This window comes from Perkinsus marinus (assembly GCF_000006405.1).
Source record: "Perkinsus marinus ATCC 50983 genomic scaffold scf_1104296944428, whole genome shotgun sequence".
Classification (NCBI taxonomy): Eukaryota; Perkinsozoa; order Perkinsida; family Perkinsidae; genus Perkinsus; species Perkinsus marinus.
Window position 1 is genome coordinate 723339 of NW_003211397.1, and position 18003 is coordinate 741341.

General features: G+C 50.3%; 5 protein-coding genes across 5 annotated transcripts in view; 3 read left to right on the forward strand and 2 right to left on the reverse strand.

The window, feature by feature from the left end:
• Positions 1–1107, forward strand: part of Pmar_PMAR019232 (dna mismatch repair protein pms2, putative) — a gene marked incomplete at both ends in the record, with an annotated part of 2158 nt that extends 1051 nt beyond the window's left edge. The window contains 4 exons of the mRNA XM_002780284.1: positions 106–455; positions 521–620; positions 754–912; positions 965–1107. Coding sequence (XP_002780330.1) covers positions 106–455; positions 521–620; positions 754–912; positions 965–1107 — 752 coding nt within the window. The remainder of the gene's footprint in view (positions 1–105; positions 456–520; positions 621–753; positions 913–964) is intronic.
• Positions 1108–2662: 1555 nt separating this feature from the next.
• On the forward strand, positions 2663–3055 carry Pmar_PMAR019233 (hypothetical protein; the record flags this gene model as incomplete). The annotated part of the gene is made up of 2 exons (XM_002780285.1): positions 2663–2850; positions 2923–3055. The coding sequence occupies 2 exons, from the start codon at positions 2663–2665 to the stop codon at positions 3053–3055; spliced, it is 321 nt and encodes a 106-aa protein (XP_002780331.1).
• Positions 3056–6940: 3885 nt separating this feature from the next.
• On the reverse strand, positions 6941–8096 carry Pmar_PMAR019234 (hypothetical protein; the record flags this gene model as incomplete). The annotated part of the gene is made up of 2 exons (XM_002780286.1): positions 6941–6972; positions 7043–8096. 2 exons carry the CDS (start codon positions 8094–8096, stop codon positions 6941–6943), a joined length of 1086 nt encoding a protein of 361 aa, XP_002780332.1.
• A 5511-nt stretch (positions 8097–13607) lies between these two features.
• Positions 13608–14251, forward strand: Pmar_PMAR019235 (hypothetical protein; the record flags this gene model as incomplete). Its single annotated transcript, XM_002780287.1, has 4 exons — positions 13608–13677; positions 13746–13837; positions 13912–13989; positions 14045–14251. 4 exons carry the CDS (start codon positions 13608–13610, stop codon positions 14249–14251), a joined length of 447 nt encoding a protein of 148 aa, XP_002780333.1.
• Positions 14252–15641: 1390 nt separating this feature from the next.
• Pmar_PMAR019236 (aldehyde-dehydrogenase, putative) lies at positions 15642–17612 on the reverse strand. Its single transcript, XM_002780288.1, has 7 exons — positions 17257–17612; positions 16997–17205; positions 16824–16948; positions 16692–16777; positions 16468–16647; positions 16110–16420; positions 15642–16066 (listed from the first exon to the last, which is right to left on the reverse strand). The coding sequence occupies exons 1-7, from the start codon at positions 17578–17580 to the stop codon at positions 15826–15828; spliced, it is 1476 nt and encodes a 491-aa protein (XP_002780334.1). The 5' UTR covers positions 17581–17612; the 3' UTR covers positions 15642–15825.
• Positions 17613–18003: the final 391 nt, after the last annotated feature.

The window sequence follows — 18003 nt, forward strand, 5'->3', positions numbered from 1 at the left end:
AGGAGAATTCCGACGAGGAGAATCCCGACGAGGAGAATTCCGACGGAGAGGTTGATGATGATGCCAGCGAATTGCTCCATACATTGCGGAAGCGACTGAGATCAGCGAGCCCTGGAAACGTCGGTCGGAAGCTGATGAAGATATCGAGCTCGCAGGAAGATTCTGGCAACGAGGAGTTTGACGAGGGCACTAATGCGACATTTCATGTGAAGCTTGGGAAGGAGGATTTCGAGGCCATGCGGGTTATTGGGCAGTTCAACAAGGGTTTCATTATAACGGCTCTCGAAGGCCGATGGCTGTTCATCTTAGATCAACATGCCTGTGATGAGAAGACTATCTTCGAGACGCTCAACAAAACGTCCGAGTTGAAGTCGCAGCCAATGATTGTTCCAGTGAGGCTTAGCCTGCCGCCTCCTCTTGAATCCTGTATTCGCGGATCACGACGAGAGATCGAGGTGAATGGATGACGATAGTTATCACCCATGCTCCGCTACGGTTTACAATGAGGTCATCTTTTCAGGCTTGTGGGTTCCGGTTCAATTTCGACGACGACGCCCCTATTGGTTCTCGAGTTCAACTGACTTCTCTTGGCGTAGCATCGGGACTGGGGTTTGAGAGGAGTCGCCCACTCACAAAGGAAGACTTCGTGGATCTAGCTAGCTTGCTGCTCGACCGTGGGGCGACGGGCCGATCGGATGATGAGCGTAGACATCGTCTTTGTGGCGCCTGTCGCTATACGCATGTCGTTGCCAGTCCCGTCCGCATCGCTCTTCTGGTCATCCGCCCTGGGCCACTGCCTACGGCCTCCCCGAGTGTGGTCCATGCTTGCCTCTCGAGCATGTAGGACTGCCATAATGATAGGGGACTCGCTGAGTCGGAAGAAGATGGAGGGAGTTGTTCGAAAAATGGCAGGTGAGTTCGTCTAATGTGCCCGAAATGTCTTTTGTGATCGTTCTATTCTCAGCTCTCAACCAACCATGGAATTGTCCGCATGGTCGACCCACCATGCGTTTGCTTGCAACTCTTTCTGCCCATGGCAGAGGGATTGATCCTGTAATTGAAGAATATGCAGCCGAATCATTCGATAATTTACTCCAACGTTTGTAACTAGATGACAAATGAATTGATGTCTTCGATCATAGCTCCCCCCCTTTGTTGGCGTTTTAGTGAATGTCTATCTCTAGTCGGCCAGGCTGACCGGGCCAGCAGCGCGAGCTGATGCACCTCTCTGGCTCCATCATTTCCTCCTCGTCGTCATGGTCTCGGGGTGACCCCCGGAGGGTCTTTCATCATCGCTGGTCTCAGGCTCTCCCTTCACGTGGGCTATCCTAAATCCTTAGAAGGGCGTTGGAGTCAGGGGTGACATTGTGCAGTAGTAGTGCAGCACGACATGACTTACTTCGTTGTGAGCGTTAGTGAATGCCTCTGCCCCATCCCCAATGAAACAGTTGGGGAATTAGGAACTGTCAACACCTGGCAATGTTGCCGGGTAGCTTTGAAGACAGGAGTCACTTGATCCCGGATCAATGATCCGTCGTATCCCCAGGAGGCTCTCTTTGAATGTTTTACAAACTATGTTAGTGCAAAGGCGAGTTGTACTGTAGATCAGTATCGACACCCCCGTGATAGACCTGTAAGCAACTTGTTATACCGATCGTCAGCTCCGTACTTGGATTTGCGAGTGATTGCCCACTGTCAGCTTTTTCTCTTTGTACCCGGTTTTCTGTTCATCATACTCGCTTATGCGTCCCTGAAGTTCAGGCTCTCGCGCTTTTAAAGCGCGAGAGCCGCTTTATCTCATACAGTGACCTTCTGAAGGCTCATCTCATCGATCAAGGATAATGATTCGAGATAAGTTATAGCTTCGGTTTTTTGCGGACAGCCCTGTCGATACGAAACTACAACCGGGTCTATTTATCCTGCCGACCGAAGCCTTCTGCTTACTTGGACTGCTCATTTATCCCGGTTCGCTGCAACACCATAAGATGCCGAAAGACTCAGTCTCATGGTTCATGAGAGATGTTTGTACTTCAGATAACCTTTCAAGCTTTTATGATGAATCGATAATGTAGCCCATTCGGTCGACCTGGTCAACTCGGTCAGCTTCACAGAAGGTTTCTGCCAGAAGCTCAAATGGCCCCCCTCCCTATTGGTAGAGAGACTCTCCCTCTCTTTCATGTTTGCTCAAGGACGGGAGCCTACATCGCCTTCACGTCCCCTGTCGGGTTGTGCTTCTCACTAGCTTCTGTGATCCGAACACTTTCGGAAATGAACTCTTTCGAGCTTGGTTCATCAATGACTCTAATGGGGAACGCAACGCCTTTTTGACGGTCATGTTGTAAGGTTTGATCTCGCTCCGCGATGTAACGCTCCCTCTTTCCGCAGATCCAGCCGAATAGGAGTAGTAAGCGGGGCGGTGCAGACTCGAAGGCTGAGCGAGTCCGAATCCTTCGGAATCCTTGGCGGATCGCCAAGGTTCCATCACTGCAAAAGCAGGGCATGCTCTGTGACATGCTCAGCATGTCACCGTCTCTTAGGCGTGCTCAACACCCTGCGCTGAAGAACAACAGCACTCCTGTTGTTTTTCCATTGGGTTCCATACCTTAATCGGTTCTTCAATGACTTCTGGGCCACTTTCAGTGTATTCCGCGTTTCGACGACTATGAGCTCAGCTGAAGATTCTCGGGAAGCCACCACGGCCCCTTCGCTCAGTGACGAAGATTACGAGAAGATCCAGAAAGCGATGGACGAGGGTCGATATCCGTGCAACAACGGCAATTTCAACCTCACCACTGGGAGATGTATCTGCGAGAAGAACTATGTTCACCTCGTCTATGAAGATCGAATAGAGTGAGCATCATTTGGTTTCTTCCGGTATGGCGTGTCCAATTCCCGTCGATACTGCATTTATCGCGTCTTTAGGATGTGCACCTACCAGGAGAAGGTCATAGGATCACCCTCCGTCCCGGGCTTCCACTTTGTTGATGAAACTTTGAGGCGAGGCGACCTCATCGTAAACAGCGTGGCAGAGTTTCTCGCTCAGCTTGTTACCTAGTGCTCCTCAGACTGACGAGAAAGACCTCCAGGCTAGTTATAACCCACTATTGTGGATTCTTATTGTAGTAGGCGTCGAAGTCGGAGTGTACACAGTGTAGGCAACCTCTCCTACCAATTTGATCCAATGCGAGCTCGATCAAAGCCGTCTCAGGTGGAAGATGTTGCGCAAGCGCTGCATCAAGATCGTGTCATCGAAAAAATGAGGAGTCTTTTTCCACATTCACTGCTGAACTCCCCATGTACAAATGAAGCTACAATGTTACTGCATGACTCTTCTAAATCCACTACCCAGTGGAGAGGATGATGTGTAAAGCAATTCAGATCAAGCATCTCTGTTGTGTTGAGTGATATATGCGGCACATGCTCACTCAACCAGTTGTTACCCCTACATTCTCCTTGTCATACCCCGATTCTAGTGTCTTACAGAGTGAGAAGTCCTATTGGGTCAAATCGGAGCCGTCTATTCTCCATTCACGGATGTGTGCCCCCTGCTCTCATGAAGACCACGATGCTCCGGCAATTCTCTTCCGGTCTCAAGATGGATTGGTCGCCTTCTCCTTTCGAGCAAGCCATGTGCTTTTTGTGACACAAGTTTTGTCGTAGGTGTTTCCCTGGCTCACCTATTGTCGATGCAGTCTCATCACTCAGTTTCAAGGAGTTGCGGTTCGTTTTTCAGCCGGATAAAATGAAGGAGCTCCCGCCTTGGAGACTACTCGAAGTCAGAACAGCTCCATGTAACGTGTACGCTTACTCGAAAACGAGCGTAACAGACTGAACGCGTATACTGTTGAGTTGATTGACGAGTAACGGTTGGAATATCGAGGAATTGGTGGAACAACTCCCCCAATATCATGAACGAATGCGCAAGTTCGTTCTCAACAGGAATGTAGATCGGTTGGATGTTTGAGAACCTAATAGAACTACTAACTGGACCATGATTGTGCTTTTTGGTGGGCATTTTGACAGGTTTCCCCGTGGACAGTGGCAGGCGGGAGAGGATCAGACACCTCAGCAACCTCCTCCTGATCTCCCACTGATACAACTCCAGACGTAGCTGACATGACGTAATGGGCTAATAGTAAATGCTCATACCAAAATAGCTAATCTGGCGCAAACAAACCGTGTCACTAAAACTTTGTGTCCTAAATCACTAAATTAGACGCGCGCGCCCCTGTGATCGGTTTATGCGCGCCTAAGGTTAAGAAAAAGAACATCCTTCACACCGTTTTCAGGTGTATGGATAGACAAACATATAACCCGACTAACCGCTATTATTATATGCCGTGCTGGCCTTTCCCGCATGAGGTATGATCCTGCTATTACTACCCGCTACCGCTGGATTCCCCTCCGTCAGCGTAAGTGGTTATCTTTTGACGAGAAGAGAGAGAGGCACGCCTACGTCGGAGAGACTGCTCAAAACTTCCTCCACGCGAATGGTATCAACGAAAGCTGGCTGAACAGTTGTTCGATTAAGTGGGTGAAAAATCTCGCGTGTCAAGACTTGAGACGGAGGTTATATCATTTGCTACTACTTGCCAGGTTCCACAAAGATCCAACAGGGTTCACGACACGTCAGAGAAAACGTCTTCGAGAGGTCTGGCATCGGTACTCAGTCTTCCATTAACCTACCGTGGCACGGTAACCGTGCTTCTTTCGCCGGAAAAATGCATTGCCGTGGATGCCAAGAAACTTTTATCATCTAATAATCAGAGGCTTAGAACCGATTACTTCTCTGTCAACCCGCAAAACCAACAACTCAACTCGTAATGCATCGATGAATTCACTTTCCACTCAATAATTCTGGTCAAAAGTTTCGCTGACAAGTCCCCAAGTTGAGCAATCAAGTGCAAGTACCTCAAAGTTTGAGGCTCAAACATTCCACCACTCCTGTGGTCGACCGAAGCTCGAGAAGCCCATCAGCATCATTAATAAGTGATCTTCACTGAGTCATACTGTTCGAAGTATAGTGATCTGCATGCATCAATGATATAGTTTCGCAGCTCGAAAAACTTGGAAGGTGAATCAAAATGTAGCTCACAAAACGAGTGTCGAGTTTTCCCAATGAGACATGGACTTGAGACAGATCCGCCTGGCCCGCTGAACCCTCTTCGTAAACTTGCTTGAAGGAAGTTGCTTCCCTCCGGGTTTTTGGTTCATCTGTTTCCCTAACGCCGTTGAAACGAAGTCGCGCTTTATATCGACTATGAGGGCGCGCGCTGAGATTTAGTGATTTAGGACACAAAGTTTAGTGACAGTGTTTGGACACGCCAGCTAATCTCATATGCTTGTATCTTGCAATCTTGGCATATCTCAACGCATTCACGGAGTGACACTGGGCCACCGCCCTATTAACGACAGAAGGAGGCACCGCAGTGCCAACGAAATAGATAACCCACTACAGGGGTGAGCACTATGCGTGCAAATGAAATAAGAAGACCCGCTAAAGGGGTGGGCACTACAGGTGCTGATGAATAAATAGATAATAAGGTCTGTTGATTCACTAGGGTCTCACCCTAGTCGTCCCCACCAACAGTAGAAGGGCGCTGACGAACAGGTAGGCAACGGGCACCAATCGTTCGGCACGTGAAGACTGCATTCGAGCGGCGAAAGCGAGCACACATGATCGCGTCAGCTTTATGCCAGGCTCGGCAACGTGTACAACAGATCCAGTCTTGGACGTGCGGATCAGGTTCACGCGGTATATAACGAACGCAGTTACCATACAGCTGTAGAGGACTTATATCCTTCAAAGACGAATGCCCTCCCATGTTGGCAGAATCTATACGGCATAGGCTTGGAGAGACATGTTCGGTGACTCGATACGGACCGCAGAAATTAGGCAGAGACATTTTAGAACCAGAGGGAACGTATACCAGAACCAGATCACCAACTTTTATAGTAGGACGATGAGCATCTGATCCCATACGGCGTTGATAAGCTGATTGCTGGTGCTCCTTTATCTTGATCCAATGGTCCCGATATTGGGTCCAGTCTAGCCTGAAGTTCTCCGCCGTCTTCGAATGTAGATCACGCAGGAATGCTTGCTCCGATGGGAGCATCAGCTGAGACACTCCTTGAAGAAGCACCTTATCATCTTCCGGCGACGATAGATCACATGGCAGCCGGCCCGGAGATGTAAAGAACAAGTGAAGGGGAGACAACGGAGAATCGGTACTATATGGAGACCCATTATACGCCAATTGGAAGTTTGGAACCATTGATGGCCAAGAATCTTCATCACATCCACTAGCCACTGATGCTTTCCACATAGACCGGATAGCCAGATGCGGGCGTTCAATCCACCCAGCATAGGATCCCCCGTAGGGAGGTAAGACCACAGCAGCGACGTTATGGTTGAAACACCATGCTTTCAGGGACTGTGATTGGCGACTGCTCATCCAGGGGCAGGAGTTGGCCATACCGTCGAATACCAGGGCAACCGGCCATCCGCAATCGGAGAAGACGCTCTCCAAGACCGCCGTGCACTCCGCAATAGACAATGTCCGCACCGGGCGTAGGAAGGTAAATGAGGTTGTTGCGCACGTCACCGTTAAGAGAGCTGTGAACGGTGCTGTACTCCCGAACGTCGGTTTTCCTGATGGCATAGACATAAAATCGACCCCATAAACTTGACCCGGCGCTGTAGACTTGAACTTCAGTCGACCAAAAACTCTCCAATTACACCGCGCAGCATGCACCCGCTGGCATGCGTCGCACGATTTGAGCCGTCTTTTGATGATACTGAGGAAGTATGGTAGATAGTAGTGCTTCGACAAAATAGTGTGTAGTTTGGCTGCACCAAGATGTCCCATTCGTTCATGGGATCTGTCTATAATAGTATGCACGTAGGGAATGTCGTTCTTGGTTAATACCGCTTTCCTGATCACGGTCCCATCCGTGTCCACTGCTGATACCCTGTAGAGCACCCCATCTTGAAGGGCATAGAGAGGTGCTTCACGACTCAGGAACGACTTTGGAATGCTACTTTTGAAATCATCAGATTGGGCACCTCCCTTCACCTGTGCCAAATAATGCGAGATCTCTTTACATAAGAGAGATTTCTGCTGATGATCTCTAAGCGCCTCCATTTGATATTGGCTAGTATCAAGTGGTGTAGATCCATCGTCCACGACATTATCCTGGCCAATCGCAAAACATTGAGCCAAATCAGGTGGATAACCCGTCGCGGCAATGTCCTCAACCGATTTTGGGCAGTCCTTCTCCAATGCGAGTCGGCCAATGTTATCACCTATGACTGGTGAAAACTCCACCAGGGATGACGAGCCAACCATTACCCGAGCCTCAGACAATGTGACCGACCCGAGAAGTCTATGCGTCTGACCAATGACGCCTCGAGACGGGATGTCGGCAACGTTGAGCTCACTGCGAACGTGGGTCACTCTCCAATTAAAGCGAGCGCATGTTGCTCGGATATACGTGACCCAGCGACGTTCTAGGTCTGACATCTTGAGCTTACTGTCGGCGGACTTGAGTCTGAAGACACTTATAGCACTGTCCGTGATGATAACCCATCGACGCTCGCGGTCAGGCTCGAGATTGGCCGCCGCATTCATAATTTCCTCCAAGAGCTGGCAGCCACGGAACACAGCATACAACTCTTTCTTCGGTGTCGACCACGCTGCCGAACTCGAGGCTCCGTAGATACCGCCTGTCCCCCTGAGCGGGAATAGTGGGGCCGTGCTGTTAGGCGCCACCGCCTCTGTGCTCAAGTCGGATATATCAACCGCAGCTCCAAGAGCAACAGAGCCCCAACCGGTCCCAGATGAGTCACAGAACAAGAAGATCTCGCTGTTGTCAATGGCTCGGGGTATAGTAAGGTTCAACGAAGACAATGCTTGACGCCAATCTAGGAAGTTCTGCATATCCGAGGGCCGGACCAGCTCATCCCATCCAACCTGACTCCCATAAATCTCGTGCATGTTCATTCTTGCCCTTACTGATACCGGAGTGAAGAGGCCCAACGGATCATGAAACTTGCTGTAGAGGGATAGGAGCTGGCGTTTAGTTATAGGTGCCATTCCGGAAACTTTCAAAATCTCCTCTGGAACTCTGCATCTCACCTCATCCTGGCGGTCAACACCATCACCTTCCAGACACCACTCGTATCCAAGATGAGCGTGAGTTCCGGCTGATGTGGCTGAGCACACACGTTTCTTCGGCTGGGTGTGAAAGTCGCCTGATGCTAGCACCCGTATAACATCCGCTTCCCGAGCTTCAACTGTAGCCAACGTCCCAGCCATCACCGCTATATCGTCCACATATAGGCTCAGGAAACGCCGCGGGCAAGGGAACGCCGAAAATAAATGGGGTTTGACGCTTTGATACAGTATAGACGGACTCGGGGCAAGGCCAAAGGCTAACACCGTCCATACATATGCACCACCATACATATACAACCCACAGAATGAGGACGCAGTTGGAGATAACCGTACAGCGTGAAAAGCTGTTGTAAGATCCAAATTGCGATAGCAGCGTGCCAAACGGAATACAGTCAGATTGTAGATCAGTGAATCGGCGTCATCTTCACTACCGTTCGACAAAAAACGATTTATCCTCCGACCATCTACCGTTATCCTTACCGGGCTTGTTGAGCTGGACTCCTTGAACACCACTCGAGCAGGGAGGAAGTATTTGATAGCAGGGGAGGTGGCATCACATGAGACCAGCTTGCCGTTCTCGATGAGGTCGTACAAGGCTTGTTGGACTTGACAATTTTGCCGGAAGGACATCGAGTTCTCTAAAGAGCGAGCCCGACCTTTGGCTTCACCGAGGTTCAGCCGTGGTCGAGTATGATCTCTCCACGGTAAGTCGGTGAGCTCCATGAAGGTTTCGGCTCTCTTGTCAGGTGGGCATGGTGGGTGGGGTTCAGATCCAGCAACTACCCTTCTAAGAGGCATCGGACTGCGGAAGACGAACTTTTTGTCTCCTTCAAGAGACACTTCCCTCATATGTGCCACGACCGATGGTGGCTCGACGTTCTCAATACACGGCATAAGTCCGTCATGAAACTCCTGTGAGGCAGGATCCATCGGTTGCGTCGTGACAGCAGAATCTTGGCATAGTGTTGATGTTGCATGGTTAGGAACATGACCATAAGTGGTATCGCCATTGCCACTTGATATGCTTGGCGTCAATACACCTCGACTGTAGCAGATGTGGACGCCTAGTGCACCGAGAGCTTGTACTCCTAGTATGGCATCGTACGATAGTTGTGAAGCTACCCAGAAATCTTGTACAACCTCGCAACCATCCTTCGTCCGGAGCGATAGGGGTACCGTTCCAAGTAGCTGTAATTGCTGAACACCGTCGGCTAAGCGAACAGTGTGTCTAACAGGAGCTTTAGATGCCTCGCACGGCATATTACATCCATATCTCTTAAGCATAGCTAAAGAGCATAGATTGATGGTAGATCCTGTATCCAGCAAGCATCGAACCTCAATCCTTGGTCTCACCGGACTAGCAGGATGACCCACGGATAGGACCTCTGTTACTGCCCTGGTCACACCGTTACATTGGGCGACATCAATAGCACAAGTAGAGGAATATTGATCTTCTGTAGTCCCAATCCACAGTTCCCCATTGTCATCCGAGATCTCGAGGTGGCTGGCGTGGATGGCTGCTGTTGAATGAGATTGTTGCTTCTGGTCGACTCGATCATGTGCAAAGGTACAGGATGGGCGGCTACACTGGCCCGTCCGTCGGAACTCGAAACAATACGACGCCTTATCAGTACTTGAAGTATTCGCAGTTGTTGATGTGGACTGCTTAGTTGAATCAGGGCTAGGATCAGGTTGTTGCTGGAGGCTATGGCGGAAGCGACATGCGGCGCCGCGGCGACAGTTTCCACGCTGGAAATCTCTGCAGACTGCTTGACCACCACGTTGATCTTTTCGTGATGAGTCGCGAAACGAATTAGAAAAGTACAATGCAATTTCCACGAGTTCACCCAGAGGCGGAACTCGGGGACCTAAATGCTGTGCCACCGTAGATCGTAGAGCAGGGAGAAGCCCGCGGCGGAACCGCGACCGAATTGTTGTTTCATCGACAACCCGGCCGGTTGCTGAGTACAACGAGGCCGCTTCTTGCTCCAGTCGCGTGATGTAGTCGCCAACGCTCTCACTTTGCCCTTGGTTCATAGATGGCCCATCCCAACGATTCTCCATAGCCTCGATTTTCCATGCAGAACGGTACTTCTTATCCATGATCTCTATCACCTGGCTCACGTCGGAGTAGCCCTCCAACGCAAACTGACGAATATCATCAGCAACACTACCCTCGACACACCTTTGTAAGTAGTAGATACCATCCATACCTCGTAATTGATATAACGATACTTGTCCCATAAACTGTCTGCGGAAGTGTTCGTAGGTCATTCTGCCATATGGACCTTTCCATGGCCCGACAATCGGCAAGCGAAACACATCCAGCGGCTTCTTATCCATATAAGCATGTAGTGGGCGTCCTCCAGTTACTTGTGGGGTGTTCCCACAATAACTCGATGTGGCGGACAGTTGATGCTTGAGCCTAGCGATTTCAGAACGTAGTTCCTGAACTTCGGACGTATGATCCTCCGCCATTGGATCTTTGAGGGGCCTCATATTCGGTTGAGATAACTGTTTGGGATACTGGGACAGCAGTAAGGGCCGGTGAGCCACCGGCACTTCCGCACAGAATATACCTGGGGGAGGGATCATAGTCCTCGTCGCGTCCACTTGGGGTGCTCGCTCCCGTGCATCTGGAACCGCTCCCAACCGAGCTGATGGCGCTGAATCCACAGAACTTCCACCACTTGGAGGTGATGATGACGATACCGTTATGTTTTGAGCTGCCAGTTGACTAATAGAGCTGACCTTGCCAGTACGTTTTAGCCCAATCTTCAGACGGTTACTCCGCCTCGGAAGCCTTCTGGTAATCCCGGTAGAATGACAGGTTTCCCCGTGGACAGTGGCAGGCGGGAGAGGATCAGACACCTCAGCAACCTCCTCCTGATCTCCCACTGATACAACTCCAGACGTAGCTGACATGACGTAATGGGCTAATAGTAAATGCTCATACCAAAATAGCTAATCTCATATGCTTGTATCTTGCAATCTTGGCATATCTCAACGCATTCACGGAGTGACAATTTACCATTACCTCCTGTCTTCACCGCAGGAGTGCCATCTATGTGACCCCAAGCACCACCTGGCATGCGGTATAAGGTCCGATTAGCTGTGAAGATCGAATTCGGTTCGCGCAGGGAGTAACCATGAGAGCACACACACTCACATTTTGTATTGGCCGCGCTACGCCAGACGACTTACAAATCTTACATGCACTTGCATAACACTTTTGGTGACATATGTGAGATTTGGTGACAGTCTGTGAGGTAGTCCTTCTTAAGATAGGTTGTTCATAAAATGGCGAGTGGATTAGATGATTCCCTCATTAGAACAGGCAGTCCATTGGAGCTAAACAATGATGACAGTGTAATACCGACCGTGATCGCTCGTCAAATCAGTATCATCGTGTCCGTCTTGGTGTTAATACCGATGCTGCGTTGTTGAGCTCCTCCTTGTCGTCTGGCTCCGAGTAACTATCGCGAGACCATCCCGCTCTGTTGCGTCATAATGTACTCTTCTGTTATTGCAATCTAGGTAGTGGAAGGTTGTAGTATTAGTACATAGTAGCTGTATCTTCGTGGAAGGCGCAAGATCCCAGGGATGTGGCGTGTCGCTCATCCTTGGTGTTTGAAAACTGCGAGCTTTCCCGATCATTCTCTGTCAAGGTTATCAAACCATCTCATAGACATAGCAGATCTCCGGATAGCGGAACTGGCAGAGTTGTTAGGCACCGCAACGGTAGGGACAGGATGAACCTAACATGGGAAAGATGTCTCCACTAGGTGCTTCCACGACGGCGTCGGGCTCTAGTCTCAGTACAGAGGTTTATAACGATGTTCTGTTACAGAAGCAGGATGAGATCTTCAGTCTTGGTGAAGATATAACTCTGGCAGTGAGTGAAGGCCGATATAAGCGAGCGGCTTCCTTGCGGAGTAAGTCGGAGTGTTCTACTGTGTTCCGAGAGTGTTGATGATAACGCCTGCAGAGCGCTTGAGAGCGGCTCGGCAAGAGTACGATATGATGATAGAGAAACGCGTGGAGTACTTGGCTCAACTGAAACAGCAGCAGCTTGCGGAATCATGGCGCTCGATGCGCTCAAGATTCGAGAAACGGTAAGAGCGGTATTGATTGTGCTGATCTCCATGATAGAGGGAAATGAAAAACTGGATTGTTGCGGCTTCGATCTTCTCTGGCATTTACTGGTTGCTAAGCTCTTTGTATCGAACTCACCAAGGTTCGTGGAGGAACGCAAACGGATAGAAGAATTAATCACCTCAACGAAGAACCGGCTGTCGGCACAGCATGAGTGAGTTCTCCCCCCTCGCCGGCTCCGAGAGTGGTACCGTCGCAAGTTCAGGCAGGAGCTGGTGGAGCTCGAGCAAACATATGCGAATGAGGCACTGGACCCACGACACTCGTGGGGCTCGACACTGCGGGATTTGATGAGAACCGAACAGCGACTCGCCGCCATAGGAGACTTTGATGGCGCAGAGGAGTGAGTCGATCATCTGGAGCGGTAGTTTACTGAGTCGCTCAGCTGTCGCATGCGGGGACGAACGATACGACAGCGAGAAATGGAGGATCACCATAGGAAACGGCAACTGCAATATGAAACTACTAAACGGTACTGAGGGTTGAAAACAGGGACGGGTCGGTTTGATACAAATAGATGTGCATGGTGACAGGCATCTCCTACGGCGTCACCAGTCCGAGATAGAAGGGGTCGTCCGCCGGGGTGATCGCATGATAGAGTTGGCTCGGCGCAACTATACAACGTCGCGGAACGCGTTAGACGCGAAGTCCAAATTCATCGCGAAAAAGGTTAGCACTACGCAAATCGATGAGCAATGCGTTCTTCCCTCAGGTATCGCAAGAGTGTTACAAGTTCTCTATGTCAGTAAGGAAGCCGCCGGGGCACGAAACCACTCAGAAAGGGGCTCTCGGGTACCGAGGAGCGAAGTTTGGGCCTCCTCCTAGGAAATTGAGCATTCACCCTGATGGTGGAAGTCGGGACTTGTGATGCTATCTATCGCCATGTCTCATTGTTACAGTTGCTGCCTGTTGTTCCTGCGGACGCCGCAGTGCGGAGCGGAACTGTTGAGTTGTAGTAGTCTTATGGTGGCATAAGTGTGTTCTGTCATATTCCTCGGTAGATGAGCGTCACCAGAAGGAGAAGAGATGGACGTGTACTTGGAGAGTTCAGCACAAGTCCTCCGAGCTATTGGCACGACGCTCGGGAATCTGAGTTGGAGAACTCACCGTTGCTCTCTAATATGAAAGTGGCTGAGGGCCTACTTTTACCCACTGCCAGAGCGGCGAGGCGACGGTCTTCGGCAATAGGTAGTGCCCACAGTGGCCCCTCTTGTCACCTATACTTTGTAAGATCGAAGTGATCTCCAGAAGGTCGAGCACAATATCATTTTGGCTATGGAACGTCAGAGTATGGAAGTTATTGAGTACGTCGATACGAGCTTGAGAGAGATCAAGCTGATGATAGGTGATGCTTGGTAGAGTCGATAAGGGTTATACTTCATTCGATCCTCCTTGTCATCGTTGTGTTCTCAGAGGAACTGTCCACCCGTCTCTCGAGCAGATCATCCCCCCTGTCTTCGGGTCAGTCACTTGTGTCGAAGCGGAGTGCCGATCGGGCACGTATGGTGAGTCTAATCGGCATCGCTTTTCCCAACCTCACACGGAAGTTCATATTTCTGTTATTGATTATCGGTGTTAGGAGCGTGACTCGGAGAATAGGCCCGTGCCTCCCATGGAAGCGTCTGTGAGGTCCGGCGAGGAGATAGAGGCAGAACGGGTGACAGGCGACTGACTACCCCTCCTTGGTGAAAATGTATTCCGCCTCTTTTCAGGAGCCTCGGGAGGAGGAATCGACCGGTGAGCTACCTGACGACATGTTTCGTCCGGTGAGCACGCTGGACTTGGGTGCTGATACTGGTGGGGTTCCTTGGATAAGCCCAGCGAGGACGAGGACTATCGGGCGGATGAGTTCCGCTAGTAAATCGGATCGCTCTACAGTGGCTGGATACGTGGTATGGCAGGCTCTGGGCGACCAATAACCACCTGGGGAATGCTCAGAACTCCTGGAACGACAGGCCATCATATCGTCAGGCTACCTGCAGGGGTGCAGGATGATAGTGATAGTGACATTGACCACAATAAGAGTACTGATGATGAGTTGCCTCTGACCACCAGTGAGGAACCTTCGGTAAGACTCGGAGTATTTCTGTCAATGAGGACTTCAATAGCCCACAAAACCACAATCGATTTCGAATCCATCCGACATTCAGAAGATGGAGACTGCGGGTTTTCGTGAACCTGCCAAGGAGAGTGCTTCCCAGAGGCCGGGGGAAATGACAGTACTTGTTTGCTTCTCCTCTTGCGTGTATTGTTTGTACAGAGATTTCCTGAGAACGCCCCAGAGAGAATCTTCAACGATGGAGTTGTTGTTCAATCGTTGTCGCAGCCATTGAACCATGCACCCACAGACGCCACCAGGAACTCCTCTTGTGTATCGACTGAGTGAGTCCTGCGAAATGAATATCATCGTCTGTTGTTAGTGGCACACTAGGTCTATTCAGGTTAGGAGGATCTCAACGATCAAACGTGGTCATTCGACGCTGGATCACTCCTCCAACACGAACTACTATTAGAGTAAGCGGCCCGATAAGGCAATGACAGGATTCACTACGCTCAGTCCCATACTGCCGCAGCTCTACGACCCAACCTACAGGGTTTGGCGATGACGCCTCCAGTGCTCTTCCCTCACTATCGTATGGTTAGCCCTATTGCAGCTGCTTTCACCCCGCCCACGGGCCTGGCTCGCCCTCCTGTACAGATCACACAGAGTGTCCCACTACGCCCTAGATATCATCCATCTCCAGTGATAGTTCGTCCGTACACCGTCGATTATGATAGCAGTCTTCCTTGCAGGTCACGAGTACTATAACGAGAATGGGGACTCAAGACTGGATACCGCTTCCCCGTCCATGATTCAACTAATTAGCTGTGCTTTTTTCATTGAGGCAGTTGCCGCGTGTGATGATAAACAATGTTTCGTAGTGTTCCAGTGGATATTGGAGGTGGCGACATATTTCCTAATCCCCGAGTAGAGCATACGGTGACGTAACACTTGCAATTGTGCGACAAATGTCTCATATCTCCGCCAGGCGTTTCCAAGCCCGTGTGACCTCTGATTAGCTTACTGCTGCCCTAGGAAACTCTTAGTACTCCTCGAAGGTATCAAGCATGGCCCTAGGATAAATCTGGTGCATTCCCTAATTCCAAGGAAATAGATCGAGCTGTCATTCGTACTACAACACATCGAGCAGTTCTATCAATGTTCTTCCATTTCACCCAAAGTGTTTGGGCCAAACATCACGAGTCCATTCACTTTCAACAACGCAACATATGCCTAGTTGAGAAAGGCAACAGTTATCGACATATACTATCGTTAATAGAGGGTATGGTTGCTGTAATCAAACGAATGTTGCGAGTATCTCCTCGTAAAAGTTGACCAAGTGAGCAGCTACACAGCAGAATAAACTGCTTCTCTAGGTGTTTAAAACTGCTCAGCATGAAGTGAAGGAAACAGAGCAGAGAAGGCTCTTGTTGCGGGTGCCGATAGGCATGTTTATATCTTGTCCACTGAACCAACATTCTTAATCAGGAGTGTGCGAATCTCCGTCATATCCTCCATAGCATAACGAACACCCTCCTTTCCGACGCCCGAGTCCTTAACACCGCCATAGGGCTCAGCATCCACACGGATGCTGGGAACGTCGTTGATCACAACACCACCGACCTCGAGATTGTCCCACGCGTAGAAGACACGGTTCATATCCGTGGTGAAGATACCAGCGTGAATACCGTACCTGCGAGAAATCACTTAGAATATACGTCTGTCGTAGCTCGTACTTCGAATCGTTAACAGCATCGATAACGTCCTTGAAGTCACTGAATCTGGTGGCGCAAAGAAGAGGTCCGAAGGCTTCCTCTCTCCACACAGTGGCGTCAATCGGTACATCAGCCAGGAGGGTAGGCTCAACCATGCAGCCATTTCGACCACCACCGCAAAGAACAGTGCAGTTCACGCTCTTCGCTTCCTCGATCCACCCGTGCAAGCGAGATGCCTCCTTTTCGGAGATCATAGGGCCAACAAAGGTGGTCTCCAACTTGGGGTCTCCCATCTTCAAAGACTTGACCTTTTCAGTCAAGGCCTTCATAACCTGCAGACAAGACGATAGGCAAAATCACTAGTGAGCAACGACCCCACCTCTTCATAGATGGTGTCGCGGATGTACAGTCGCTGAGTAGAGATGCAACTCTGACCGGACTGGTAAAAAGCACCAAAGGCAATGCGGTTGACGAGATAGTCCAAACCTTCTTGAGGGATGGAGTCAACAACACAGGCGGCGTTGCCACCGAGCTCCAAGACAACAGGCTTCTTTCCGGCCTACCAAAAACAGATGCACGTTGACTATATAAAACAAGGCCTACTCTGCTCTTCATGTCCCATCCGACTTGGGGGCTGCCAGTGAACGAGAGGAGCTTGAAACGCTCATCAGTGGTGAACAAGTCGGCACCTGTTGGCAAAGCAGTGATGAGCTGTTAACCCGAGGATGAACTGACCGTTCCTGGAGCATGGAAGAATCGAGAAGGCCTCGTTGGGGAAATCGGGACACTTGGAGAGGATCTCACCGATGATGAGGGCACCGAGAGGAGTGGCACTAGCAGGCTTCAAGACGAAGGGGCAACTGAGAGGAGTGATGGAGATCCCTTAGTTGGTGTGAGCAGCAACCTACCCCGCAGCGATAGCAGGGGCAATCTTATGAGCGGCAAGGTTGAGAGGGAAATTGAAGGGCGCGATCATTGAGACAGTTCCCTTGGGGACGCGCTTGTAGATCTGCTGCAGACCCTTGTTGCGACTTGAGAGCTCCATGGTGGACCATTCACCATACACACGAGTGCACTCCTCGGCGGCAAGCTCGAATGTATCAATGAGACGATTTACCTGGAGACACGAGGTCCATTAAAATGAAGCAATCGAAAGGGCGAACAATACCTCTCCCCTGGCATCAACAATAGGCTTGCCAGCTTCGACGCAAAGGCAGTAGGCGAGCTCATCAAAGCGCTTGCGGAACTCAGCGACGCAGTGCATGAGGACAGCCTTCCTCTGATAAGCAGGCATCTGAGCCATCTTCTCCTCGGAAGAGTGAGCCTTCTCAATAGCCTTGTCGATCTCGGCCTCGTGAGCGACAGCGACGTGGCACACTACGTTACCAGTGTACTTGTCAGTTACACCCAGCTCAGTGTTGGCGTAGACCGGCTCGCCAGCTAGGTAGTAGGGCCACTTCTCGGCGATTTTGGGATCAGCGACGAATGCCATTCTAATAGGGAGTACTTCTTATAGAATTAACTGCGCAAGGACAAGTCCCACTAAGATCCTTCCACAGCCCTCAGCTAGATCTTCGCGCCAACGTTATCCCCACAAAGCTGTGGCGAGAGTAGACACGTTACTGTGACCAACAGTGACAATTTCACAGATGAACAAATCAGGACAAACTACAGCTGTAGTCACACAACGCGTCACAGATCGATGAGCAGGGCTCACCTTCACGGTCACGGTGAATTCACGGAGCTGCACTAATCCAGAGTACCACTAACCCCTAGAGGCAATACCACTTCACACTCCGGGGAGCACAGCTTAAACCAGGCTCAACGTAAAAAGCGCACGCCCTAAATATCTTTAGTGTCGTCGACGTTCTGTTCATATTGATGCAGATTCAGTGGTAATGTCAGCCACTACCAG